The sequence below is a fragment of the Rhinopithecus bieti genome, unplaced genomic scaffold (genome assembly GCF_001698545.2).
Source record: "Rhinopithecus bieti isolate Rb0 unplaced genomic scaffold, ASM169854v2 scaffold_32047, whole genome shotgun sequence".
Taxonomy (NCBI): Eukaryota; Metazoa; Chordata; class Mammalia; order Primates; family Cercopithecidae; genus Rhinopithecus; species Rhinopithecus bieti.
Window position 1 is genome coordinate 552,082 of NW_016814042.1, and position 26,355 is coordinate 578,436.

Below are 26,355 nucleotides of genomic sequence, written 5' to 3' on the forward strand. Positions count from 1 at the left end.
GATGGTCTCGATCTCCTGACCTCGTGATCCGCCCGTCTCGGCCTCCCAAAGTGCTGGGATTACAGGCTTGAGCCACCGCGCCCAGCCTTTTACTATAATTCTTAATTTTACTTTACTATATTTACTTTACTGTATTGTATTTTATTTGCTGTAGCCTTTTATTTAAAGGAAAAAGAACAGAAACATCTCTTTTGCTAGTTAAAAAAATTTATGGGCTATGATTCTTTGTAATTTTTCGGAAAGACCACCAAATAATAATAAACATGAGGTTGGGTAGGTTTCCAAGTATATATAACCCAGACAATTGTGAATTCATTCTGTTCTTGGCATGATGTTTTCTCTTTTTATTAAGAACTCAGATTTTCCTAAAGAAATTCCAAAAACAAATGGTGAATTGGGGCTATTCTAAAAGTTGCTCTCTCTTCCACAAAGGGTAGTATAAGCAATACAATGACAGAGCAATTTTGTCTTCATATTTAGTTTTATCTTACCCATCAGTTTGTTGACATTTTGTTTCTGTAGGTGGCCAATGAAGTGCCATTTGATCTCAGGACACAAAGACAGAATCTGAGGAGAAAAAGGTAACCATGTGTAACTCAGATTTTACAGAGGCCTTGCTGGCTCAAATGCCTCGTGCACTCCCTGTCACCTTTCACATTCACTCTCTGTTCCTTAAATGTAATAAACTATCACAATCTTCACCTGGCCTCCTAATGAGGTAAAAGGATAGAGAAAAATCTAAGGCTTCTGTTTTGTCTTCCTTCCTTGTTCCCATCAATTCCCACCATCTTTCAGATATCGCCCATCAGGGATGAACTGATTTAAGCTTTCAAATCTTGAAAAGATCCAGGATTACAGCAAGCTCCTGAAACCACCATTTCCAAACAGCCACCAAGGAGAAAACGATAGTCTGAACAAAGAGAAAAATCTAGCTGAGAATTACTTGGGGCTCAAGGTGAAAGTTGACATTTCTATCCCTGGCCCAATCTAAAGTCAGCCATCCTAAAATTGCCATACAACTCAAACACCAAGATGGGTCTAATTTTCAACTAAAGAACCAAGATTCAGATATAAATTAAAGAATTCAGCTATCTACTTACTTTAGGATTTGATGCTTTTTCTAGCAGTTCCTGAACCTAAAAGGTCAAAACAGAACAAGTCAGAAGCCTGGCAATCATGATGCTTCCAAAGGGCTTCAGGAAAGGGCTCTTACATAGTTCTCGCCAAAAGTGCGCTGCCCGTGTCCATAGGCCTCGATCACCATGTCTGCAGGTTTGGTTTTGCTGACTGCCACTAGCCGGGGCTGGATGGCTGGAAGATCCTGCCAAGAGGGAAAGAGCCATATGAGTGAATGTTTGGGAACAGTATCCCAATGAATCCCATAGGACAGATCCTGTGGATAGACGGGCATTGATCTCAACTTGGCATTAGGTAAGATCTATTTTTGCAACACTGTACGCAGATCAATATCAAATAGTGGTGATCAAATGTTTTTTAGGAGCATGGCATCTCAATCTAATATGTTAGCGATATCAGTATATACCAGAAGAAATTTATCTCTCAGGAGAGCTGGGCAAGTTAAAGCAGTATTTCCTATAAGCATGGTCTTTGATAAACTGCATCGGCATCACCTGGGTGAGAATTTTCTTTTTTTTTTTTTCTTTATTTTGAGACAGAGTTTCGCTCTTGCTGCCCAGGCTGGAGGAAAATGGTGCCATCTCAGCTCACCGCAACCTCTGCCTCCAGGGTTCAAGCGATTATCCTGCCTCAGCGTCCTGAGTAGCTGGGATTACAGGCATGCAACACCACGCCTGACTAATTTTGTATTTTTAGTAAAGACAGGGTTGCTCCATGTTGGTCAGGCTGGTCTGGAACTCCCAACCTCAGGTGATCTGCCCGCCTCGGCCTCCTGAAGTGCTGGGATTATAGGGGTGAGCCACTGCGCCCAGCGGAGAATTTCCTTTTTAACAATCTCTCCAGATGACTCTAAGACATACTAATGTTGGAGGCTTAAGAATCACTTCATTAATAGAAGGCTGCACTCTGAGTAAAAGAGAGGTCACTTCTCGCTTCTGAAACCCAAACATTAGCAGTTCTGGCGACTCATTCTGGTCCTGGTGTATCATTACACAATAATAACACTGCCCCATTTACTCTAAAAGTGGCCCACTTAGGTAACTAAGTAATTGATTGTTCAATCTGTGAATTAAGAACCAGTGGCACAGCCAGGTGAGCCACACACCTGTAATCCCTGTACTTTGGGAGGCTGAGGTGGGTGGATCACCTGAAGTTAGGAGTTCAAGACCAGTCTGGCCAAAATGGTGAAACCCCATCTCTATTAAAATACAAAAACTTAGCCAGGTGTGGTTGCAGGCATCTGTAATCCGAGCTATCTGGGAAGCTGAGGCAGGAGAATCCCTTGAACCCGGGAGGCGGAGGTTGCAGTGAGCTGAGGTTGCGCCACTGCACTCCAGCCTGGGTGACAGTGAGACTCCGTCTCAAAATAAAACAAAAAACAAAACAACAACAACAACAACAAAAAAAAAAAAAAAAAAAAGAAAAGAACTAGTGGCAGAACTAACACTGTGACATAAAAAATTCTGGATTCAGGATTAGATCTATGTGACATCCTCTCACTACCACTACACAAAGAGTAGGGGTTCTATGCGTTCTGCTGCCACCCAATCCACATAGAAACAGTAAGAGAAGAGATTCATTTATCCTTGCATGATTCAGTCTTCTTGTATCCATCACCCCCTGAAGTTTTCACAGAATCACAGTGTTCTCAAGGACGTGAAGGAGTCAGATCAATTAAAAAAATGTCTCCTTTTTCTTCCTTCCACAGGGATACGTAATCAGCCTCTTCTGAGTCCAAGTCGTGACTACTGGGATTATGCTGATGATTGACGTTTTCCAGAGAGTTACCCGAACAGGCAGCCCATCTGCCTGAGAGTTCCCCTGAGAGAACCTCCAGGGTGATGTTTATTAGGGGAAGCCCTAGATTTTTCTTGGAGAATCACCGAGAATCACAGAATATTAACATCTGAAGAGAGCTCAGAGCTTTCAGAGCTGAGGGCCGGAGTAGTTACCTGACTTGTTCAAGGTAACGTCTAAGGAACAGTGAAGGAAAGACTATAATATAGGTCTTGTCTTCAGCCAGCGTAAATGCTCGATCAGAGAAACCCGTGAACTGTCTGTTAAAGGTCAGTCTCATTCCACCACCGTTCAGCTTAAACTTGCACTGAGGTGGGCAGATTTTGATTCTTGGTCTAATCAAAGTCCAAGAGAAGGTAAAATATATACATACAAAAGACGAAATCTCCCCTTAACCAGCTTGGGATTGGACTGCTCCCTCCTGCCCCCAACACAAGTGCCGCTCTGGTGCCAGCGAAGTCCGGCCAGTCCACCCTCACCTCGGCCTCCGGGCGGCCCTGGCATTTCTTGGGCACTCAGCAGGTGAGATGCTGCCACACACGCGATCTCGGGCGTGTCTGGCCTCCGCGGGGTGCTCTTGTACCCCCGTCTCCCCTAACCGTCCGTGGGCACAAGCCTGGCCCCCCTCGCATCCGCCAAGGCTGTCGACCCCGAAACGACGCGGTGCCCAAGTGGCCACGATACCTGGACACTAAGTCATTTTCCCGAGGTAGCGGTACCCCCTGCTCCAACGAAGCCAATCTCCAGAAAACCTAAGAGACTCTGGGTAAGGAGGCTGGGGAAAACGTTCGCTAGCCTTTCCCTGGCCCTAGGCGGCCGACCGGACCCGCCTCTCCGGGAGACCCCTCTGCGTCACCGTGACGACCCATTCCCACGCAGGTGTCTCTCTTCTCAAGGCGGCCGCCCACCGTCCCCACGCAGCCTCCTTCCTCACCCGCGGCCGCCGCGCCACCGCCTGCTGCACGCGCTCGTTCACCGCCCGCAATGCGCATCCGACTCCCAGTTCAGCCGACATGCTGCCAGCTCTCCACATCCCCCGGGAACCGACGCCGAGCCCCAGGCCCCCGGCAGCCCTTGGCACACACTATCTTCCGGTTCCGCCCAGCTCGCGCCGTGTAAACCAATCATTGCTCACCATCTAGTCGTCTCACCCAATCAACACCCATGCAGCGTGGCGGCCCGCCCCCAGGCGGCGGCCATCTTGAGGAGGTCACCCGCAAATCTGGAAATGGGAGCCTGGGGGCCGAGGTTTTGCGTTCCTGGTTCCAAGGGCCGCTCGCCGTGTGCTTTCCTTTTCCTGCGCCTCAGTCGCTGCCGTCCCCCCACCTCCAAGGGACTTTTGTGAGGCAAAAACGCATCCTGTACTCGGGGGGTCCTGTTCCCTTTCAAAACGCCTTGCTAGGCTTGCCCGTTCCGGGCTTTCTGGGCGCGGGGACCAGGATTAGAAGCTACTGGGGCGGGAGCCAGGGCTTTTCTCTGTCAGATGGTGCTTGCGAGGAACCCCTAAGCGACACGAAAGGAAACTCTTCTTTCTTATTTTCTCTAAAGACACGGCGTGATTCAAACGTATCGTTATTTTTGTCATCCTTCAGACCAGTGCTGTCCAAGAGAAATATAACGCGATCCACCTGTGTAATTTGGAGGTTTCTCATAGACACATTAGTTTAGAAATTTTAATGATATACTTTATTTAACCCAATATATCCAAAGTAAGATTTCAACATGCAATCAATAAACTAAATGCAATATTTTGATTCTTTTGAAAATCGTACGTGTTTCTGAAATCCGGTGTAGTGTTGACTTGCATGTGCCTTAATTCGGACCATCCCTATTTCAAAAGGTTAGCGGCCACCTGCGGCCAGTGCTGCCTCATCAGGGGACACAGGCACCATGATTATTACTATTATTATTATTATTATTATTACTGAGACAGTCTCGCTCTGTCACCTAGGCTGGAGTGCACTGGCCCGATCTGGGCTTACTGCAACCTCCACCTCCTGGGTTCAAACGATTCTCCTGCTTCAGCCTCCCGAGTAGCTGGGACTAAAGGTAGGAGCCACCGCGCCCAGCCCACCGGCAGCTTTAGATGCTCTCGCAGGAGCTCAGCACATTCAGTTGGATTCTTTTTTTGAGATGAAGTCTCACTATGTTACCCAGACTAGTCTGGGACTCCTGGGCCCAAGCAATCCTCCCACCTCCGCCTCCAGAGTAGCTGGGACTACGGACGCGGGCCACAACGCCCTGAGTTTCATTCTTGAGTCCCCTTCTGTGGACAATATGGTTATAAACTTGATGAGGAGTCAGACCATAAGAAGATTAACACAGAATGCTACATAGTCAGGTGGTGAAATAGTAGGTGCTATGGGCAAGGAGAAGGAGATCAATTTGGTTAAGGAAAGCACTCTTACCTGCAATTTCTGTTGAAAGATTCTCAAACATTAATTCAACTTAATGAAGTGGGATGCTGTTGTATTAGAGAAATGGCTAATGTTTTTTCTTCAGGTGGTCTTGTCTTGAGGTGATGGGGTTTATTAGAGCTTTCCGGAAAGAAGGGCAATATTCTTACTCTCTCCTCTCACATGTTTTCACCAGACTCCCAGGAACAGAGATAGAATTTCACATCTGCTCTGGGAAAATCACAATAGGCAGAACCTCAGGTCCTTAAAATAAGGGACTTCTTTTTGGGAAGTCTCTGGTCATTTACCCTGGTAGACATTAACTGGGTTATCTTCAAACTAGGACTGCCGACATTAGGAGTAGTTGTGTTCAAATAAAATGTCTCTGGACTTGATACATTTGCACTCCAACCAAAATGATAAAAAATTTAAAATGACCAGAATGGCCCTTTGTGGTGTGAGCATAATAGATGCTTGCTGTAGAGACACAGGTGGGAAGGAGCGAGTCAGCAGTGAGTGATGGGGAGGACAGGGGATCACAGTGACGGGATGTGTAGAGGAAGGATTGGGTGAGATGAAACACTTCAAATGATGCGCTATTTGGAAAACATTTTAAAACCATAAATACCTCACAGATCTAGGGAATGTATAATCCAGGTATTAGGTCACTATGACAAGTAGTTGTAGCTTCATTTACTAGATTGGGCTTCTATTCTTTTTATTTATTTATTTATTTATTTATTTTTTGAGATGAAGTCTTGCTGTGTTGCTCAAGATGGAGTGCAGTGGCGTGATCTCGGCTCACTGCAACCTCTGCCTCCTGGTTTCATGCCTTTCTTCTGCCTCAGCCTCCCGAGTAGCTGGGACTACAGGTGCCCACCACCACACCCGGCTAATTTTTGTATTTTTAGTAGAGATGGGGTTTCACTATGTTGGGCAGGCTGGTCTTGAACTCCTGACCTCATGATCCACCCGCCTCAGCCTCCCAAAGTGCTGGGATTACAGTCGTGGGCCACCGTGCCCTGCCAAAGGGCCTCTATTCTTTGAATTACAAGGCAAGGTCATCCTCCCACCCCCTTATCCATTCAGTGAACATTTATTGAGGCATTACTCTGTAAAGGAACCCTAAGAGAGACCAGGCTGAGTAAGACAGGCTTTATTGCCGATTTACTTCCAATATGCTTTTCATCTCTGACATTCTGTGATCTTATGAAAATAGAAATGGAGACAAAAGATCATGGTGCCCCAGTCCCATGGTCGTTTCACATTCCAATTTCTTTTAGTTGTACTTTTGAATTAATTTCATTTCACTTTTCCTGTTTTCCCTTATTTTCTTTTTTAGTTTCTTCTCTTCCTCCTCCTGGGACATCAACCATCCAAGTTAACCTTTCATCCTCCCCTACAACCTAATCCTTGAAAAATACAAGTCCAAAATCATTTCATCACCAGTAATTGTCTTTAAATTGCTCCAATAATTTGCAAGGATAAAGGGGAAAAGAGAAAGATTAAAAAGGCAAATGCCCAGAGAAACAGATGTCATCAACAATCTAAAATCCAGCATACTTATTCACCATCAATGCCATCAAGCTTTTAAAACACCCTCATGCTCTAGAATAAAACCAAATTATGGAGAAAAACATATATGGATTTAAAAATTATTTCCTTCTGAGCCTACTGTGATTCTTTTGGGGGGATAAAAAAGTAAAATAGAAAATTGCTGTTGCCTGGTTACTTAGCTCTAAAGTGAAATGGAAATAATGCCCATGTCCCATCCCAGTTTAAATGAATTCAGGTAGAGTAGCCTATGAGAGCAAGCCCTTGACAAACATGCCATCACATCTGGCCTTTGAAATGTCTATATAGATAGTAGAACCCTACACCTAGGGAAGACTTAGGGAGGTTTCATACAGAAAGAATGACATTTAAACCATCCCAAACAGCACAGAGTCTGCACAATTTCTGAAGACCATCAGAGAAGAATATTTATTTTCTATTTGCAGGTAACTACTCCTCCCCATGTGAAAGTTTAGCAAGCCTGATCTTGTTTTGTTTTTTTTTGAGATGGAGTCTTGCTCTGTCGCCAGGCTGGAGTGCGGTGGCACGATCTTGGCTCACGGCAACCTCCGACTCCCTGGTTCAAGCTATTTCTCCTACCTCAGCCTCCCAAGTAGCTGGGATTACAAGCACACACCACCACGCCCAGCTAATTTTTTTGTATTTTTAGTAGAGATGGGGTTTCACCATGTTGGCCAGGATAGTCTCAATCTCCTGACCTCGTGATCCGCCCACCTCGGCCTCCCAAAGAGCTGGGATTACAGGCGTGAGCCACCGCACCCAGCCTTAGCAAGCCTGATCTTAAGTAAATTCTTTAAAAATCCTCCTTTATTCAAGCAAATTTCCTCTTTTTAGCTACCATTATGTAACTTTTATAATCGTGAAGTCATTAAATGTCCCTTCTGCCTTTTCTGGGATCAACCTATGAGCTTTATTTCTTTTTTTTTTTTTCTTTTTGGTTTTAATATTTTCTTTCTAGCTTCTTCATTTTTTTGCTTTTTAAAATTGGAGCCCAGAACTGGACAATTCCTCTCAACAGGGCCAAATCAGGTTCTTTTCTTTTTTTGAGACAGTTTTGCTCTTGTTGCCAGGCTGGAGTGCAGTGCTGTGATCTTGGCTCACTGCAACCTCCACTTCCCAGGTTCAAGTGATTCTCCTGCCTCAGCCTCACAAGTAGCTGGGATTTCAGGCAAGCGCCACCATGCCCAGTTAATTTTGTATTTTTAGTAGAGATAGGGTTTCTCTATGTTGGTCAGGCTGGTCTGGAACTCCTGACCTCAGGTGATCCACCCGCCTCAGCCTCCCAAAGTGCTGGGATTACAGGTGTGAGCCACTGTACCCGGGTTCTTTTCTTTCTTTAAACCAGGTCATTTTCTACACAACATTTTTGTAGAAGTGTGTATCCTCAATACTGTGTTTGCTGCATTGCAATGTCATTCCCTTCTTCTATGTGCTATCCTATTTGTAATCTTATTCCATTTTTTTTTCACATGTGTTTGGCTTTCTACTTAGTAGTTCCCATTTAATAGCTGTGTGTTTTTTAGCCCATTTCTCCAGATTGAAAATAAGTTGTTTTTGAATATATACATGCAGGGTACAGTGTGAAAGCCCTTCGTATGCATTATTTCATATAAGCCACTCATTTTATTAATGAAGAAACTGAAGCTTAGAGAGGTCAAAAAACTTATTCAAGACCACACACCTAAGAAGTAGTGGAGCAGTGATTTGAACTTTGGCAGTCTAACTCCAGTAACGACACTCTTAATGTACCTATTCAATTGTTAAGATCATATTATTTGTGTAGCAGGCTCTCAAACCAATAGCTTGGGAGCCCCGTTAAAAAAACCTGAGAAAGCCTGAGCTAGGGTTGCCAGACTTAACAAGTAAAAATACAGAATACCCAATTATATGAATTTCACATAAACAACAAATCCTTTGGTATGAGTATGTCTCATGCAGTGTTTAGGACATATAGTACCTATACTAAAAATTGTACGTTGTTGAAATTCATATTTAACTACGTATCTTATGTTTTATCTGGCTACCCTAAGCTGGGCAGCTTTCCAGAGTAAAGACTGGGAGTTCGTCCACTGAACTGATAACAAAATGAGTTTTAGTTCACTTGAAAATATCTTTGTCCTTTGGAGCTGAATTGCAGTGGTGTGTGAACTGTTTAAAATGATAAATCTCTATAGCACCTACCAAGAATTATGCCATGTTCACAAATTCTGTATCGATAATGGGGATAGATTTTCATGTGAGTATATTTTTAGAGAGATCTTGTACTTAACTCACTAGTTGGGGATGTTTTATTTCTTTATATCACCTAATATTAGCTATTGCTAAATTTCACTTTAATAAAAAAGTAGATACAAAGACTCATTTTACTTAGCAAGACTGCAAATAAAACTAAGACATAAATTCACATGTGGCTGTTAGTATTGTCCAAAACAATTCCTCCAGCTATCAACCTAAGGCAATCAATCCAGCAGTATCATTTATAGAATGATTACTAAAACAAGAATCATTTCTCAGTTACAAATGGGGTCATTAAGCCCTTGGGGCTCTTTGAAAGTAGAAGTAGTTTGACTATTTAATCACCAGTCTACACAAAGGCAGAAATACAAACACAAAATGATTGGTTATTACCTCTTTTATAAGGAAACAAGGAAAAAAAAAAAAAAAACAGTGGCTAGAAACAACAAAAAAGCAGTGGCTAGAACCCTACTGAATAGAGCTTAAAGAAGTACTGGTTACATTCACAGACACAGTAGCCACTAGCCAAGATATAGTTTATCTCCATCAAACTTAAATAGATAAAGTCGGTAAGTATGACCATCTTACTTTCACTATTTACTCTCTTTAAATAGTAAAGGTATCAGTTTTGAAAGATACATAGAACCACAGGAACAGTGAATGATCATTTATAAAACAGCTCCTTTTCCTGAATCAATATATTGCTAAAATTCTTTCAGTAACCCTCCCTTTTTATATGATCACAGATCCCTCTACATCTATTTTATTTTACTTATATAAAAATTATTAATAAACTTTGGTTTCCTTGCAAACATTCGGTCCTTGTATTTTAAAAAGTGATTAAAACAGTACTGAATATGAATCACTTCTGCAAAGTTTAATGAGTGAGAAACATTCAACCAAGGTGATTTCTCCTTGGAAAATCCTACAAAAACTGAATTTTATAAACAGTTACTTATTTTGATAGATGTTCCATTTATAAATAGCAGCCATGACTTCACTGTCTACAAAATTGCAGGTTGTCACATTTTACATGTTTAGAATTCAAATGTTTTAAGATTAGATTTTCTAGTAAGAGTTAAAAACAAAGTTATACAGACAGGTGGGTTAGTTGTCCTATGTAAAGAAAACAGCTGATTTCCATGATTTTGCTATTTAGACAGGTAAGAGACAACCATTGGAATGACACTAATGTGTAGGATAACGTATTTTTTGTTTAAAGAGGAAATAATAGAAACTTGGGGCGGGGCAGCTGCAGCAGGACTTGACTCTACTGAGGCTCTTCTGTGGTCATGGGACAAGCTATCGCAGGATGTTAGTACCGGAGAGGCCCTCAAGTTAAGACCTGAGCAAAGTGTGCTATTCAGAGAAGCTGAGCTATCCCTGCTCCCGGTTCTATTGTGGTGAATTGGTGTTTTCTGAGGCCTAGGCAACAAGAGCTCAGGGTAGAAGGAGTAGACATATTTGGGAAGTGGGGATGCTGGGCATGTCATGTTGCTCTAATAAGTGATTAATAGCACAGAATTGGGAGGAAGATGGATGTATTTTAAATGGATACCCCCTATGCTGGTCTTGGGAAATGACCACTTTTTTTTTTTTGAGACGGAGTCTCACTCTGTTGCCCAAGCTAGAGTGCAGTGGCGTGATCTTGGCTCACTGCAACCTCTGCCTCCTGCATTCAAGCGATTCTCCTGCCTCAGCCTCCCAAGTAGCTGGGATTACAGGTGCCTGCCACCAAGCCCAGCTAATATTTCTATTTTTTGTAGAGATGGGGTTTTGCATGTTGGCCAGGGTGGTCTCGAACTCCTAACCTCAGGTGATCCACCTGCCTTGGCCTCCCAAAGTGCTGGGATTACAGGCGTGAGCCACCACGCCCGGCCAAGGGAAATGACCACCTTCTGAAAGGACTCTGGAACACATTAAAATCCATCACTCCCAGGCACATTTTGTTGCCTGCAAGAACTGTGCCCAGGACATGAAGTCCCAGAGGTCAGAATAGAGAAGGGCAACTTTGAAGTAAGGGGAGCTAACACTGTATCTTTCTAGGCAGGCTCAATGCTCCCAAAACTCCTGAGCAAGCTGGCCCAAGCTCTGGGACCATTCCTTAAACCAGAAGTCTGGGCATGGGCCCAAAAAGAAGGCAGGGACTGCTGCCAGAAAGGACCATTCATAGATTCACCTAGGGAAGAGGGGTACAGGAGGTGGTGTGTGGTGGGGGGGGCGGTCAGCTCATAACAGGGCTGAGTCCTAAGCCAGAGGTGGTCATGGAGGGCACCAACATGCTTGCAAGTTAACTCGATAGCTGGCCTCCACTTAATTCTAGACACAACCCATGGGCTATACAGGTTGGACACCCTCAGCCCCTCAATCTCAGGATATAAGAAAAACTTTTTGTTCACATTTGCTCTCCCCATCCTGAATCTCCCAGGGTGACTCAAAATGTTCTGACCTAGTAATGAAAAAGAAAACCCTTTGAATGGATTTTGGCACAGCTATTCCAACCCGGGGACTTGGGCATGAACTCTGACTTGCTCCACACAGCTGTCTCTGGAGACTGAATGTTCAGCCTGACTTGTGTTGCTGCCTGCAGCCCTGGATTTAAAAACACAGGCTACTTAGTGAACAGCGTCCTTTTATCACTAAGTCAGACCCACTCCCAGCACAAGCCACAGGCATTAAGACCAGGACATCTCTTGACTGATCGTTCCTCCTCCTGCACACACGGTGTCAGACCTCTTCACTGCAGAATCTCTACAACAATAGAAAAACACTTCATCTCGAGGTGCACACATAGCCTGTCAGGCAGGTCCTGCAGTGGCTGAGAGATAACAAGGATCCCACTCCAGCAGCTGTTAAGACACCTGAGTTGTTTGTCCCTGTCTTCTTGATACTGAGTGGAACTAATGAACGGAATTTTTGAGAAGAAAAAAAAATCACAGGATAGGTGAAAAGATGCAGAAATAATTGAGTGGTGGTGATCAAGCTCTGACTCTAGAAATATAGTCAGAAACCACCACTCTGAGCCCTAGGGCAAGGAGCAAAGTGTATACAAAATCTTGCAAAACCTAGCACCAGTACTTCCTTATGAGGGCTCAAGAAAGCACGCCTCTAAAATAAGTCACACACATGCGGACAAGAATGCCAGGAAGGTCGAACGTTCTCTGCAGCTGTTTCTTCACAGCTCTACTGGCAAACTCATGGCACATATTTGCTCAGTTGCTGAGCCTCACCCACAGACATCTCCCACCTCGGAGGCAGAGGTGAGAAGGCTGGACTGCATTTTCCCAAATAAGGGAAATCAAATCAGTTGGAGGTAACACTCTACATTTCTCCCCCTCCTTAATGATAGCATCCCTAATTAAGCCAGCCTCAAAGGATAAAATTAGTGTCTAGAGGTCAAAGGTCAAGCCCATGGTTTACAAATCTTATTGGAAGTCATATAAACTGCTTACCTGAAATAAAACCCCCCATCAGTCCCCACCCTCCCTTCCCTGGAAAGGGAGTAGATTTAAGTTCATTTCTTCTTTTTCACCACAGTAATTGGAAGACAGAGAAGGTAGTGGGGGAGGCAGGAACATTCTGATTCATCTTAAAAAATAAAGATCTGCTTAAGTGTCATTTGCAGTTGTATCAAGTTTTTTTCAATTCTCCTTAGTGGCCGTCTCCAAGGGCTCATCTTCTAAGCCAAAGCTTAGCTTGTCAGCTAGCCCCTCAAACTGCTTGCTCACACTGCCCGCAGAGTCCATGAACATGTTAGGAATGTCTTTGCCAAAGTAAATCTTGCTGTTGGAAGCAATGGCCTTGTACTTCATCAGCTGAAGATATTCAGGGGTTAACTTCAGCTGTTTTAAAAAAAAAAAGTATGGAAGACTTAGGTGGAACCATGTTAGAGAAGATGGGGGTGGTGCCCCTTCAATTTTCCTATGACGAGGTTCTCTGTCAAATATTTATGCCCCTACCTACTTTTTGTGGTCTCATTGTTACATTTCTGTAAGAGACAGTCATTTCAGATCTTGGAGCAGAGTTGCAAAAGTTAAAAGTTTCCATGTTTAACACAAAATTAAACTAAACTTCTATCAAGCCATGTCCAAGGAGAAGGAAAGTACTTGCACCATACAGCACAGGTGTCCTTAGTTCTGGCCATGAAGGGCTTTGGGTGGTGGTAGGCACTCAACACTGGAAACTCTCCCACAATACAGACCCAGACCCAGACTCCTCTTTATCAGGCTGTGCGGGGTCTTTACCTTATTGGCTTCGGCTATTTTCATAGCAGTGTAGCACTCAGCATCCGCCTTTGCCTTCTCCCGGGCCAGAAATGCAGCATCTGAGGGGGAAGGAGTGCTGTGAACTTGGTGAAGTGCTAAAACTGAGTTCTTTGCAGGAAGTGCAGAGGCTATGGGAAGACTCTGTTCTGGTCCCTGGAACTTCACCCCGATTGCCTCTGTGACCTGGGGAGACTGCTTTTCCTCTGTTTTATATGCATTTTCCCCTATTGTACAAGTTGTTGTAAGGATCAACTAAGATGAAAAAGTGTTTTGAAAGCATCTCCCTTTGACAGGGGCAGCAAGTCTGTGGCTATGGCCCAAACTACATGTTGACAGTGCTATGGAAGAAAGCAGTATTAGCCAGAAGCGCTTCCTGTCTTACTTCTTTTGGAGATCCATGTCTGTGAAGCACAGCAGTGGGACCCTGCCTCAAGCTCTAGGCCAGAGCTCTCCACTCCTCCCTCTTATGCTACATAGCAAAAGCAGGAAAGCTCAAAGGTGGCTCTAAGTATGGCCAGAGGTGGATCCACCCTAAAACTGAATGCCATGAACATAACATAGTTCAGTTCCTCTCCCACTTCAATTCCCTTTTATTTACATCAATCATTTCAAAAAGGTCCTAATTAACAGTGATTAAGCTGGCGTGATTCTGAGAGAGAATTACATGCCATGGTCCAGACCAACATGTGTTTGGATTAAGACCTATTTAATTCCACTGTGTAAGCCATACTCTTCCCTAATCAGCTCTGAGACTAGCTTTCTGTCAAGCTGATAGAAAATTTTTGATATTTACCTCCTTGCCTTGGGAATGGGCCAGCCTCATGTGAGTAATATATGTAGCAACATGTCTGGGAGAAAGGTCAGTCTGTGGGTGGGTTCTCACTGCGTGCCCTCAGTGTGACCCCTCGTGGAAGGAGCCTCAGTCCAGCCAGGGTTCTGGCTGTCATGGGGCCCCCTCAGCTGGCCTGAGCACTTGATGACATGTATTTGTGAGAAATAAAAAACGTGTTGCTTTGCTAAGAGCTCCCTAATGAGGAGCCACTGATCTGTGAAATCCTAACTGGCTCCTCTATGGGCCCCTGCAAAGCCTGACAGGCCCAATAATGAGTATAATTAGACATAACACTTTGTAGCCTGAAGCTGGGCCTTGAGGTCCCAGTTTTGCCTTGGAATTTGCTTGAAATAAGCCACCCCAAGAAGAGGTGGGCAGTGGGAAGGAGGTGCAGGCTTAGGAGCAGGAACAGAAGGTGAATGATATTCAGAAAAGCCAGCAAAGAAAACCTTTCTCGCCAGCTCCTGTCTGACAGGTGCTGAAAATCTATCTTCTTCAAACCTGGCTTAATATCTGCATAGACCTGGAGAACAGACTTGGAGCCCAAAACCATGGTGCCGACCAACTTTGGAGCAGAAGAAGCTAAGGCAGTGGGGAGAGCCAACTGCTGAGAGTACACTCCCACCGCTCCAAGGCCCCGCTAGCCTGGGAACTCCAAGACAGCAGGTCTACGGGACTTCCTTTTTCTCATGCCTAACAAAATGCTGGGCACATACTGGTATTCAAGCCACATTTGCTGAATGAACAAATGCTCTCTGAAGTAGAAAACAGATGCTAGCCTGGCCACAGTCGCCTCAAAATTCAAATCTCTGCATGGAGAAAAGCTGCTGTTGTGCGGAGATCATGACATCCTTGAGCACAGTTAAAGGGCAAAGGCAGTGGCTCCCCCACCCACTGGCCCCAGGGCGTGGTCTGAGGAGGACTCAGGCATGACAGCCACTTCTGCTTACCTTCAATTTCTGAAATCTTCTTCTCAGTCTCCTTCTCCATCACCTTCTGCCCGTAGGTGATCTCAGCCACCTGCGCCACTTTTTCTGCCTCTGCATAAATGATAGTGAGGAAAGACTTAGGGTTCTGGCATTTCAGAGTTTGACTAATTTCACCTTTCACCCGAGCTGAGTGTCCTGGTGGGCCAGCGTGGCTGGAGAGCCCCCAGAGGGCAGCTGTGAGGGCACACATGGGCAGAGTGGGATGTGCCAGTGAGCACAGCCCCCTTCCATTGGCGTGAGACAGTAACCGAGGAGACCTGGGCCCAACGCAGGAAGCATGAGCCCTAACTTCACAAGGGAACTTCTCCAAAGGAATATTCTATAAGAATGGAGTACTCTAGCAGGGTTCTGCCTGGCCCTTCACTGTAGACAGAGCTCAGGTTGGTTGTTGATAATACAGCGCAGTGGCTAAGACCATACCTTCTAGAGCCAGTGTCCTTGGTTTGAACCCCAGTTGCACCCCTTACTTGCCATACGCCCTTGGGCACAGTATTTTACCCCTCTGTGCTTCGGTTTGATAAAATGAGGTTAAGGATAATACAGTACCTACCTCACACAGTGGTTGTGAGGGTTGACTTAACCCACATATTAAGTGGTTAGAAAAGTATGTGGCTCACAGTAAGTGCTTAATTAAGTGTTGGCCATTATTATGAAGAATTAACAGCCTGTGCGCAGTGTCTCACGTCTGTAATCCCAGCACTTTGGGAGGCCGAGGTGGGCAGATCATGAGGTCAGGTGTTCGAGGCCAGCTTGGCCAACATGGTGACACCCCATCTCTACTAAAAATACAAAAATTAGCCAGGCGTGCTGGCATGCGCCTATAATTCCAGCTACTCAGGAGGCTGAGGCAGGAGAATCACTTGAACCTGGGAGGTGGAGGCTGCAGTGAGCTGAGATCATGCCATTGCACTCTAGCCTGGGTGACAGAGCAAGACTCCATCTCAAAAAGAAAAAAAAAAAAAAAAAAAAAATAGGCGGGGCTTCTTTCATTTAAGAGTTAAGTGGGAATTCAAAACTCATTACCCTTGGCCATGATCTGACAATTTCAACTTTGTTTCTGGGAGTCCACCTGCCACTCCTGCACTGTGGAAGTGGTTTGGAGGACCATGGGGTCTCACCAGGCCTCAGCCTCCTTGCATCTTCCCACCACCCCCAGCCCTTCTGCCTGGAAAGGGGGATCACAGAACCACATTCAGACCAATGAGCGCCTTCTTCCGCTCTGTCTCTGCTTCCTTTTCCACCACCTTCTGTTTCTGGGCTGCAATAAGAAGCTTTGTCTTCTCGCTTTCCCTGAAGAGGAAAAAAAGCTGTGAGGCAGCTATGGAAAACTCAGGAGCTTCATTGTCCCCAGGAGAAGTCGAATTCTTCTGCTGAAGAGAGGCAAACTCCCATTTCCTACTCCCATTTCCTGGGCCTGGAAGGCTGTTCCATGGCCCAGGTAAAAGCTGATCTGTAAAAGCTTACAGTAACATAGCTCTTCTCCTCCCAAGTAACTAATTTGTGGGAAATAAAACATAATTTAGTAAAATACACCTGCCTGTCCGCTTACTGGTCTCTTGCTCCTGTCTACCCCTTGGGCATGAGTCACTGAACACAAACAAGGCCCCTTGGCCCTTTTCAAAACATCGCTGCTCTACAGGGCTTATCCTGCCGTTCTCAATCACAGGCAGGGAGCCCCAGTGGTGGCCCTGACGTGCCTGCCCAATCTTACAGTGCAGTGGGCTGTGGCAAATCCTCCAGCAAGGGGATAACTGAGAAGCCTGGCAGCTTCAGTTACCTCTGGGATGGGATGAGGTGGGAGGTGGGAGGTGGGAGTCAGTGGTGGTCACAGCCCAGGCGGAGGGTATACTCACATCAACTCGTAGTTTCTGCGGATTGCCTCTGGTATGTTGGGCTTTGTTACCCGCACAGCCTGGAGAGAGATTAAAACAGCAGCTGATGGGAAAGTGAGGGTAGTGAGGGGACACACGCAGTTCCCACTGGGCCTTGATCTTCCTGCACAAAAAGGACATTCCTTGGGAGAAGGGATGCAGTGTCAGAGAGAAGAGGGGCTGCTCCCATGCAGCAATGCTTACTTGAATGACCAGCCCAGGGGCCATGGAGGTCAGGTCCTGTTGCAAAGCCAGCTTGAGATTTTCATCAATCTGATCTGGAATAAAGAAAAGACAGAGAAAAAGAAGTTGTTACACTTTCTAGATGAGGGAGGGCAGGATGAGGGTAAAGTGCAAGCTCAATCACCAGCTCAAGAATGTACCCTCCCAAGGGAGTGTGCTTATCAAAGCCCACAAATCTAAAGATCTCCTGCCCAACTTCTGAAGCAGCCTACGTAGGCAGCCCTCTACATGGCGAACACAAGGGCATTCTATTTCTGTGCCTCAAGATAAAACTCAACCTTTGTTCTGAAAATACTAACCATGCCCTACAGCAGGTGAGAGCTTAAAAAGAAAAAAAAAGAACAAACAATTCTAGCACATTTCTTGCGTGAGGCAGCAGCCTTTCCCTAGACAACAGCTAGCAAAAGAGAAGGAAGGTTCAGTTTCCATGAAGAAGGAAGGTGGAATGGTTATTTAGGTTTTGTGGAAAGAGCTGAGCACATTAAATCTAGTAATTTTAGAAGTTTCTAAAAGAAAAACAGACTTTGACATCAAGGAGAGCCCCAAGGAAGACTGTTTCTATTAGGAACTCTATCAAACAACAGGAAGGGAAAATTAAAATGTACAGTTCTGGAAACGAGCCCCAGGCTTTTGATGTGCTGTTTGCGTTGGTCCTGATTTCTTTGTCTGGAATCCACATGAGTTGTTTCACAGACAAATGTAGGAACAGCTGTAACTGACTCTCCCCCTGCCTTCCTTTCCAGCTGTAATCTCAGAAAAGCAGCACCAAAGCTGCCTTCTCTGGCCTGGGCCTCTCAGGTTTTAGAATCCCCTTCCTTGCCTTCTGCCCATGAGATCCTTGATAAGATCCCAGAGGGGCTTAGAGAAAAAGACCAAGTGAAATCAGGCTGGGACTTGTACACCGCATCTCTCCTTTGCTGTCAGCTGCCATCTGCTTTAAGTGGTCCTTTTGTGCTCACCTGCGCTCAATAGCCTCTGAAGAAGAGAAAGTCTCCGTCCTTTTACTGATGCCAAAATGGAGGCCCATGTAAGCTGGCTAGTAGCAAAAATAACAAGCTTGTTTAATTGGCGGGCCTTGATTGTTAGGATTTTAAGACAGTACTATCAGTAAACAAGGGACGGTAACGTTTCTACGTATAGGATGTGCTCTCACAAGCCTGAGCACCGAAGGAGAAATGCCATCAAGTCGGCACCTCCCACCTGCTAGGGGTCAACCAATTTAACAACTAGAACTAAATATTACATTTCACATTTTAAGTAATTTTAAGTAGAATACCAATCAAACTTTAAATGGCCCGTGTCCTCCATGAGCTAATAACGTCATTCATCAGACCAAATTGTATCTCAGTCAAGGTGGAAGCCTGTGGCCCTGGGCTAGTAGCTAACCGGGTAAATGTGAAAGAAATACTTTTCAAGGTGTTTTAGTAATAATACTGATGTTCATATGTTATGGAAATGTTGATAAATGCCATTTAAGTTATATTATTAAGGTAGCCGCAGGGAAAAGGCGAACGGCGCGCTCGTGACGTCATTTCGGCGCGACCCTCTTCTTGGCGTAGTGTTTTCAGGTTGCTCTTGGAAACCATGCCGAAAGTAGTGTCTCGGTCAGTAGTCTGCTCTGACACTCGGGACCGGGAGGAATATGACGATGGTGAGAAGCCCCTCCATGTGTACTACTGTTTGTGCGGCCAGATGGTCCTAGTGCTGGACTGTCAGTTAGAGAAATTGCCTATGAGGCCCCGGGACCGGTCCCGTGTGATTGATGCTGCCAAACATGCCCATAAGTTTTGTAACATAGAAGATGAAGAGACTATGTATCTGCGGAGACCTGGAGGCACTGAACGACAGTACAGAAAGAAATGTGCAAAGTGTGGACTGCCGCTCTTCTACCAATTCCAGCCGAAGAATGCTCCCGTTACCTTCATTGTGGATGGAACAGTAGTCAAGTTTGGCCAGGGCTTTGGGAAAACGAACATATATACTCAGAAACAAGAGCCTCCTAAGAAGGTGATGATGACCAAACGGACCAAAGACATGGGCAAGTTCAGTTCTGTCACTGTGTCTACCATTGATGAAGAGGAAGAGGAGATTGAGGCTAGGGAAGTTGCTGACTCGTATGCACAGAATGCCAAAGTGATTGAAAAACAGCTGGAGCGCAAAGGCATGAGCAAGAGACGACTGCAAGAGCTGGCTGAACGGGAAGCCAAGAAAGCGAAAATGAAGGGGACCTTGATTGACAACCAGTTCAAATAACCAGGCTTTTTTCTGAGCCCTAGACTGGAGGCAAGCATTTAGATCAGGAGACAAACTAATTTCTTGATTACATAGACTGGTTCCTATTTATGTATTAGCAGAAGGCTTTATGTTGTTTCCCACTGATTCTCCTACATGCAGTGAGGTCTTTTAACTGAGTGCATTTGACCTGCTTTCTAGGAGATGAATTTTCTCTATATTTTTCTTTTTTTTCTATTTTCTCTATTTAGGTTTTCTGTACTATTTTTTTTTGTCCATTTGATGCAAACTTATTCAGCTGTGTAGAAACTTTATGAATAGATCAGTGCTTGAGTGTCTCCAGTCTCTAAAGTGGCTGGTTTTATTCTTTCTTCAAAGTTAATATGTTTCAAGATTTTTGGACAAAATATTATGGTGTGTCATAGAGAAAAGCAGCATGAATTATATTTAGGTATAGCAAGTCAGATCCTTTGAAGTGACTCTGTCTCTGTTCTTAGAAGGGTTCTTGGAATTGGCTGTGGTTTGAATCTTTCTATCAGAGGAGACCCATTAAAAGCCAGAATCTGCTTTCTTTACTTCACACACTGAAGCTATAGGTGAGCCATCCCATGTCAGACTTTATACTCAAAGAAGGAAAAGCCAGATTGCAGTGAGGGGGTAGGACAGCTGAGATCCGAATGAAAATGGGGTCTCAATAGGTAACCCAAAGGAGCTACCCTCTAGTCGGACAGCTAGTACTGCTTCCTTGCATGGACACATGGGAGGGAGATGTTATAGATTAATAAATAAATGATAGTGAGGTAAACAAAATGATCTGTTGGGTATCTTTTACTTTACATTTGCTATTTGCAGAGGAGTGTTGTATATATAGATATTATTTTATGTCAGACTGCTTCAGTGATACCTGTATCCACGTGTTTGTATCCATGTTTTTATCCAACTGTATTAAAAGGTGTTGGGATAGGGAAAAAAGTTGTATTACTAAGAACACACAAAGAGGTTCTTCAGGTAAACTTCTGAGTAAGTATTAGATAATACTTTAATAACATGGGCAAAGAGGATGCAGCAGAGTAAGAAGTGATGAAAATTATGCAGCTTCATGTTTAAAGTCTGGGCCAGGAGAGTCCTGAGAGAAGGAAAGTATAGAAGAACCTTCTGAGTTGAAGGGCCAGGACTAGAAACATGAGCTCTTCCTTTATGGATATGACAGATTCTAAGCCAAGTAGTGCCTGCTAGCAAGACTGAGATGTAAAAATAAAAAAAAGTTTCAAAGCAAATATATTTCCCCAGCTTCTCCATACAAGCAGCTGTACTTCACTAAGCTACCAAGTTTAGCTGTAAGAAAGTAAGTTTTCTAATGAAAAACAACTTTGTATTTTAATTTTCTCTTCAGGGACATTGGGGATCCTTTGTCTTTTGTTTCAGTGCTTTGAAATGTTCATGTAATGGCACAAGCCCTAAGACAATGGCTAGAGAGAATTAATATTTTATACAATTCTATTAGTTTGAGGTTAAAAAAAAAATCAATGGCAAATTTACCAACTTTTTCTTAAAAGCACACTGAATCCCAAACCGATAAAAGACTACAAACCCTATAAAATGAATTTAGATTCATTTTCTACTGCAGAAACATTAAAAGTAATTTGGATGATTTCCTAAATCTTAAATGGTGCAAAAGGTGGTTTGCTTAATTATGATTGTTGGCGATGTGGATGATTCCTCCTGTCTGCTCTGAAAAATGTTCTCGCTCAGGGTCCCTTTTATGAAGATTCCTGGGAAAAATCATTTTCCAGTCCTAGTGTCAAGAGCAGTTATACTGTTGGTTAAAAATTCATTTACTTTTGGCATTGGCTAGCAGAGAATTTCTGGCAGTGAGTTTAAACAGAATACTTGACTGCAAACAAGTTTTAACAGTTACCCAACTGTGTCCTTCCTTTGCTGCTAAGTCAGGTTGCCTTCACTTTGAAAAAGGTAAAAAGGACAAAACATTTCTACTTAGGCACCTGGAGTCTTTTTGTTTAAAGTATTTTCTATTTGTCGCTACAGGTACAGAGTAAAAAAATAATAATCACAAAGGTTCTGGGAACTGGAAGGAACTATGGTTCTCATCTCACTTCTAGAATTATGAATCATGTCTTTTTCATCATCCATTCCTGGGGGCCCTCCATTCAGTGTGGCATGGTGAGAGGAATGCTGAAGAGCCAGGAGAGGAAGGCTCCTATTTCAGCTCCACTACTAACTGGCACCTGGCTCTGCGACTTTCTTGCTTTGGGTCATGGTACCCTCATCTTAAAATGAGGATGCTGGGCTGGAAAATCTCTGCAGTTCTTCTAGAATGGATCTTGTCTTCATTACTGAATGACAGTTTAGGGACAGTGGAAACACATTTCCACTCCAGCGTCTGATTGAGGCCAGAAGTGAATACTCTACTCCACTATGATCCCTGTGCCCAAAGTTCCAGCCCTCTAAGGATCTTGTTGCGTTGCCATCAGCACTCTCCAGGAAATCCTTTGTGACCAGCTCCTGAGCACGAGATTCTTTAACATTTCCTGTCCCTAAGTGCCCATCACACCGTGCAGGCAGCCAGGCATTAGGCAGTGGAGACAAATGGGGTTCCAGGAACCCTGCTTAAGCATGGCACGCTCAAGAGAGACTTTCTTACCAAACAGCTCAATGTAGACCTCTTGAAGTGTGTGCACACTGCAGAACTGGTTCAGTTCGTGGTGGATCTTGTTGAAGATGAGGGCCTTGTCATAGTCGGCAGTATAGTTCTTCACTATATCATACACTGAGAGGGAAGGAGAGGGCTTGGCATAAGAAAAGGCAAGACTCAAAATGCCCTCAGACACAGCAGCTCTCCTTTTCCGAGGTGCTACAACAGACACGGGAGTGGCATGCTGGGGAAAGTGAGCTGGTGGTGGGAATAAACTGTTAAGACGTACCTGCGTTCGGGACCAGGAAGTTCACCACTTCAATTCTGTCAAAGTAGATCATCACACCACCACTATTGGAGGGAGAATGGACAAGAAGTCACTGGGAAGCTCTGGGATATGGTGCAGTCCCCCAGGGTGATGGTGTAAGATGTGGGCTTGGCAGAAAAGGAGTAGAAGAGTTCACGGGAGGTTGTAAGGCAGCTTGGATCTCCAAACAGGAGGTTCTGCAGGGCTCATGGCAACAACATACTCTCCTGAGAAATCACACTGCCTAGGAACATCTCTACAAAGACACGAGTGAGACTTTTGGGGAACAGTATGAAAGAGTAACTCATATCTTTGGAATCAGCAATGCCTTTTGATTAATCAGTTGCACAGAAAAGACTAAGGAGGGTCAAGGTGAAGTTTTTAGAACTTACAAGGTTACTATGGAATGTTATGGTCAATGTTTCTTAAACTGTCTTCACTATTACTTTAGTGTCACACTCCCTTTGCCCTCAAATATTTATTATAAAAAGATTTCAAACATAGAGAAGCTGAAAGAATAGTACAACTAACATCCATATCCAGACACCTGAATTCAACACTGATAACATTTTACCTTATTTATTGACCTTTTTTTTTTTTTCTGAACATTTCAAAGTAAGCTGCAGTTAGGATACTTTATTCCTTTACTTTGGCGAGCACGGTCTAAAATGATCATTCTCCTACACACTCATTATATCATTCCCAAGCCTAAGAAAATTAGCAGTAATTCTGTAATATCACCTAATACCCAGTCCCTATTCAGATTTCCCGAACAGTTTGTGTTATGGACTGACCTGTGTATGCCTCGTCCCCGGATTCATATGTTGAAGACCTAACCCCCAATGTGACTGTATTTGGAGATTAGACCTTTAAGAAGGTAATTAAGGTTAAACAGGTTATAAGGGTGGGCTTGATCCAGCAGGTCTGGTATCCACCAGAGACCTTTTTCTCTCTTCTTGCATACACAGAGGAAAGGCCTTGTGAGGACATGACAAAAAGGTGGTCACCTGCAAGCCAGGAATAGAGGTCTCACCAAAACTACCCCTGCTATTACCCTGATCTTGGACTTTGGGCCTTCAGAATGGTGAGACAATATCTATTATTTTAGTCCCTTGGTGTGTGGTCCTCTGTCATGGCAGCCTGAGTAGACTCACAGTTCCCGTTGTATCTTTTATAGCTGTTAATTTTGAACAAGCTTTTAATCAACGCTCACCCTTGCTTCTGTTTATGTCTCTTGTAAGTCTCCGTTCAATCCAGCATCCCTCTAAATACGACCACTTTGTGAAGAGATCAGGCCTGCGATCTTGTGGGATGTTCCAATTCCGGATTTGTCAGAGTGTTTCTCTGTGGTATTCTTTGTTACTCTATCCCAGTTTAAACTCTCTTTGCTTTCCAGTGGGACCGCTGTAGTAGTGTTCTCTTCGGATCTCTTTGCCCTGAAGGTCTCCCCTAACTTTATGACATTCTCCTTAGTTATGCAAAAGTTATCTTCTTGTATCAGGTCATTTAGCTGCTAAAAACCTTTGTGCGTCCTCACTTCTTTTTTTTGTTTTTAACATTAAAATTTTATTTTTTTTTCCTACGTTTAAGTTCACAGGTACATGTGCAGGATGTGCAGGTTTGTTACATAGGTAAATGTGTGCCATGGTGTTTTGCTGCTCAGATCATCCCATTACCTAAGTATTAAGCTCAGCATCCATTAGCTATTCTTCCTGATGTTCTCCCTCTCTCCACCTCCTATCCACTGACAGGCCCCAGTGTGTGTTGTTGCCCTCCATGTGTCTATGTGTTCTCATCATTCAGCTCCCACTTATAAGTGAGAACATGTGGTGTTTGGTTTTCTGTTCCTGCGTTAGTTTGCTGAGGATAATGACTTCCAGCTCCATCCATGTCCCTGCAAAGGACATGATTTTGTTCCCTTTTATGGCTGCATAGTATTCCATAGTGTATATGTATCACATTTTCTTTATCCTGTCTATCGTTGATGGGCATTTGGGTTGATTCCATGTCTTTGTTATTGTGAATAGTGATCCTCACTTCTTTTTTTTTTTTTTTTTTTTTTAAAAGACAGAGTCTTGCTCTATCGCCAGGCTGGAGTGCAACTGCATGATCTTGGCTCACTGCAATCTCTGCCTCCCAGGTTCAAGTGATTCCCCTGCCTCAGCCTCCCTAGTAGCTGGGACTACATGCATGTACCACCACACCTGGCTAAATGTTTGTATTTTAGTGGAGACGGGGTTTCACCATGTTGGCTAGGATGGTCTCGATCTCCTGACCTCGTGATCCGCCTGCCTCGGCCTCCCAAAGTGCTGGGATTACAGGTGTGAGCCACTGTGCCTGGCCAATCCTCACTTATAATAGAATAAGTGCAAACTCCTTATTACATACGGCATTCTAGCCCCTCCCGAACCTTCTGTGATTTCTTCTACTGCACTCCACCACCTGGTCAAATCAATATAGGGAGCTACGAGACAGGGAATTAACCAAGAAAGGGTGCCTCCCTTTTCACTGTCTCTTCCTGCAGCCAGCCAGATAGCCTTTTCTCTGACTTATTTGGGCTTAAAAGCTTTATTCTGGGTACCTTACCTAGTCCCACAAGGTACATTCTTCACCTCATCTGTCTGGAGTGTGGTCTGGAAACAGAGGAAACATAAAGTGCTAGAGATGGGCAGTGACAAAGTAACTTACGTTTCAGAATCCTACATGCCTTTGTCCTGGAATAACCATTTGGGTTGAGCATTGCCTTCATTAAACATGATTACCCCACCTAATCCTCCTTCCTCACAGGGTTGCTAAGCCAAGCAAAGGCCCCTACCCCAGCTGTAAGTAAACCACCACACGAAGAAGCTGAGTAATAATGGTTTAGTGAAGACGACACTGGATTGGGCGCCTTAAGACTTATGCTTGCTTCTACCTCTTCTATTTATGGTAGGCACCGTCTATCCTCAGGGGGATATGTTCCAAGACCCCCAGTGGATGCTTGAAACTGGGAAGAGTACCAAACCCTATAGTACATATCTATGATAAAGTTTAATTTATAAATTAGATACAGTAAGTGATCAATAATAAATAGAACAATTATAACAATATACCGTCATAAAAGTTATTTGAAGGTGGTCTCTTTCTCAAAATATCTTATTGTACTCTAGTCACCTGTTTTCAGACCATGGTTTATGGTGGGTAACTGAGCCTGTGGAAAGTGAAATAGTGGATAAGGGGGAGGGCTACTGTACTAATTTTGAAACAGCAGATTACTTACTTAACCTGTCTCAGACCCTAACAGCTGCCCAGCCCATTCTCAGGATTACTACAAGACTCAAATGAGACAATGTACCTGAATGCACTTTGAACGCCACAAAGCCTGGTAAACAGTACATGAAACTTACAGGGAAAATGCCTAGCAGGTATCCCAAGACATTCTCCTGCATCAGTGTAAAGTGTAAAATCTTGTTATTCTTCTTGGCTGGACATACTTCAGAGATGGCGAATCTAACTTAGATCTGCCACAACTAACCTCATTCCTATTTTAGATGTCACCTCCCCTCACTTAGTTCAACTCCTCCCCACTCACTGCAAAAATTATGTTCGTATTTCTGAATTCAAATAAGAATCAGCAAAATTACTATGTTTTCTTTCCATCTAACATGGTAGTTTGTGATTTAAAACATACACACATACACCCTGACTTTTCCTTCCATATACTCAAAACAGGTTCTTCTCTGGCTTTATCTTGAAGGAATACTCCCCAGCCCCTCTCTCTTTCCCTCTCTCTATATATATCATATATTAAAATATATTTATATATAAAACATATTAAAAATAT

The 26,355-nt window shown here is 44.0% G+C and overlaps 2 protein-coding genes and 1 pseudogene across 9 annotated transcripts in view; 1 reads left to right on the forward strand and 2 right to left on the reverse strand.

The window, feature by feature from the left end:
* Window positions 1–4,464, reverse strand: part of PLPBP (pyridoxal phosphate binding protein) — a 23,350-nt gene extending 18,886 nt beyond the window's left edge. The window contains exons 1-4 of the mRNA XM_017849365.1: window positions 3,869–4,464; window positions 1,214–1,321; window positions 1,101–1,136; window positions 492–567 (exon numbers count right to left, since the gene is read on the reverse strand). Coding sequence (XP_017704854.1) covers window positions 492–567; window positions 1,101–1,136; window positions 1,214–1,321; window positions 3,869–3,967 — 319 coding nt within the window. The 5' untranslated portion in view covers window positions 3,968–4,464. The remainder of the gene's footprint in view (window positions 1–491; window positions 568–1,100; window positions 1,137–1,213; window positions 1,322–3,868) is intronic.
* A 4,651-nt stretch (window positions 4,465–9,115) lies between these two features.
* ERLIN2 (ER lipid raft associated 2) overlaps window positions 9,116–26,355 on the reverse strand; it is a 21,540-nt gene continuing 4,300 nt past the window's right edge. For 5 of the 7 annotated variants that reach the window (XM_017849358.1, XM_017849359.1, XM_017849360.1 and 2 more), the window contains exons 4-12: window positions 25,119–25,165; window positions 22,515–22,576; window positions 22,235–22,360; window positions 17,302–17,375; window positions 17,080–17,138; window positions 16,425–16,516; window positions 15,188–15,277; window positions 13,385–13,464; window positions 9,116–12,982 (exon numbers count right to left, since the gene is read on the reverse strand). In XM_017849358.1, coding sequence (XP_017704847.1) covers window positions 12,782–12,982; window positions 13,385–13,464; window positions 15,188–15,277; window positions 16,425–16,516; window positions 17,080–17,138; window positions 17,302–17,375; window positions 22,235–22,360; window positions 22,515–22,576; window positions 25,119–25,165 — 831 coding nt within the window. In that variant the 3' untranslated portion in view covers window positions 9,116–12,781. Of the gene's footprint in view, window positions 12,983–13,384; window positions 13,465–15,187; window positions 15,278–16,424; window positions 16,517–17,079; window positions 17,139–17,301; window positions 17,376–20,382; window positions 21,368–22,234; window positions 22,361–22,514; window positions 22,577–25,118; window positions 25,166–26,355 lie in introns of those variants that run through there. The other 2 variants (XM_017849363.1, XM_017849364.1) reach the window with 1 other exon arrangement.
* On the forward strand, window positions 18,873–20,382 carry LOC108513577 (UPF0428 protein CXorf56 pseudogene; annotated as a pseudogene). Its single transcript, XR_001880941.1, has one exon. The product of XR_001880941.1 is annotated as a UPF0428 protein CXorf56 pseudogene (transcript).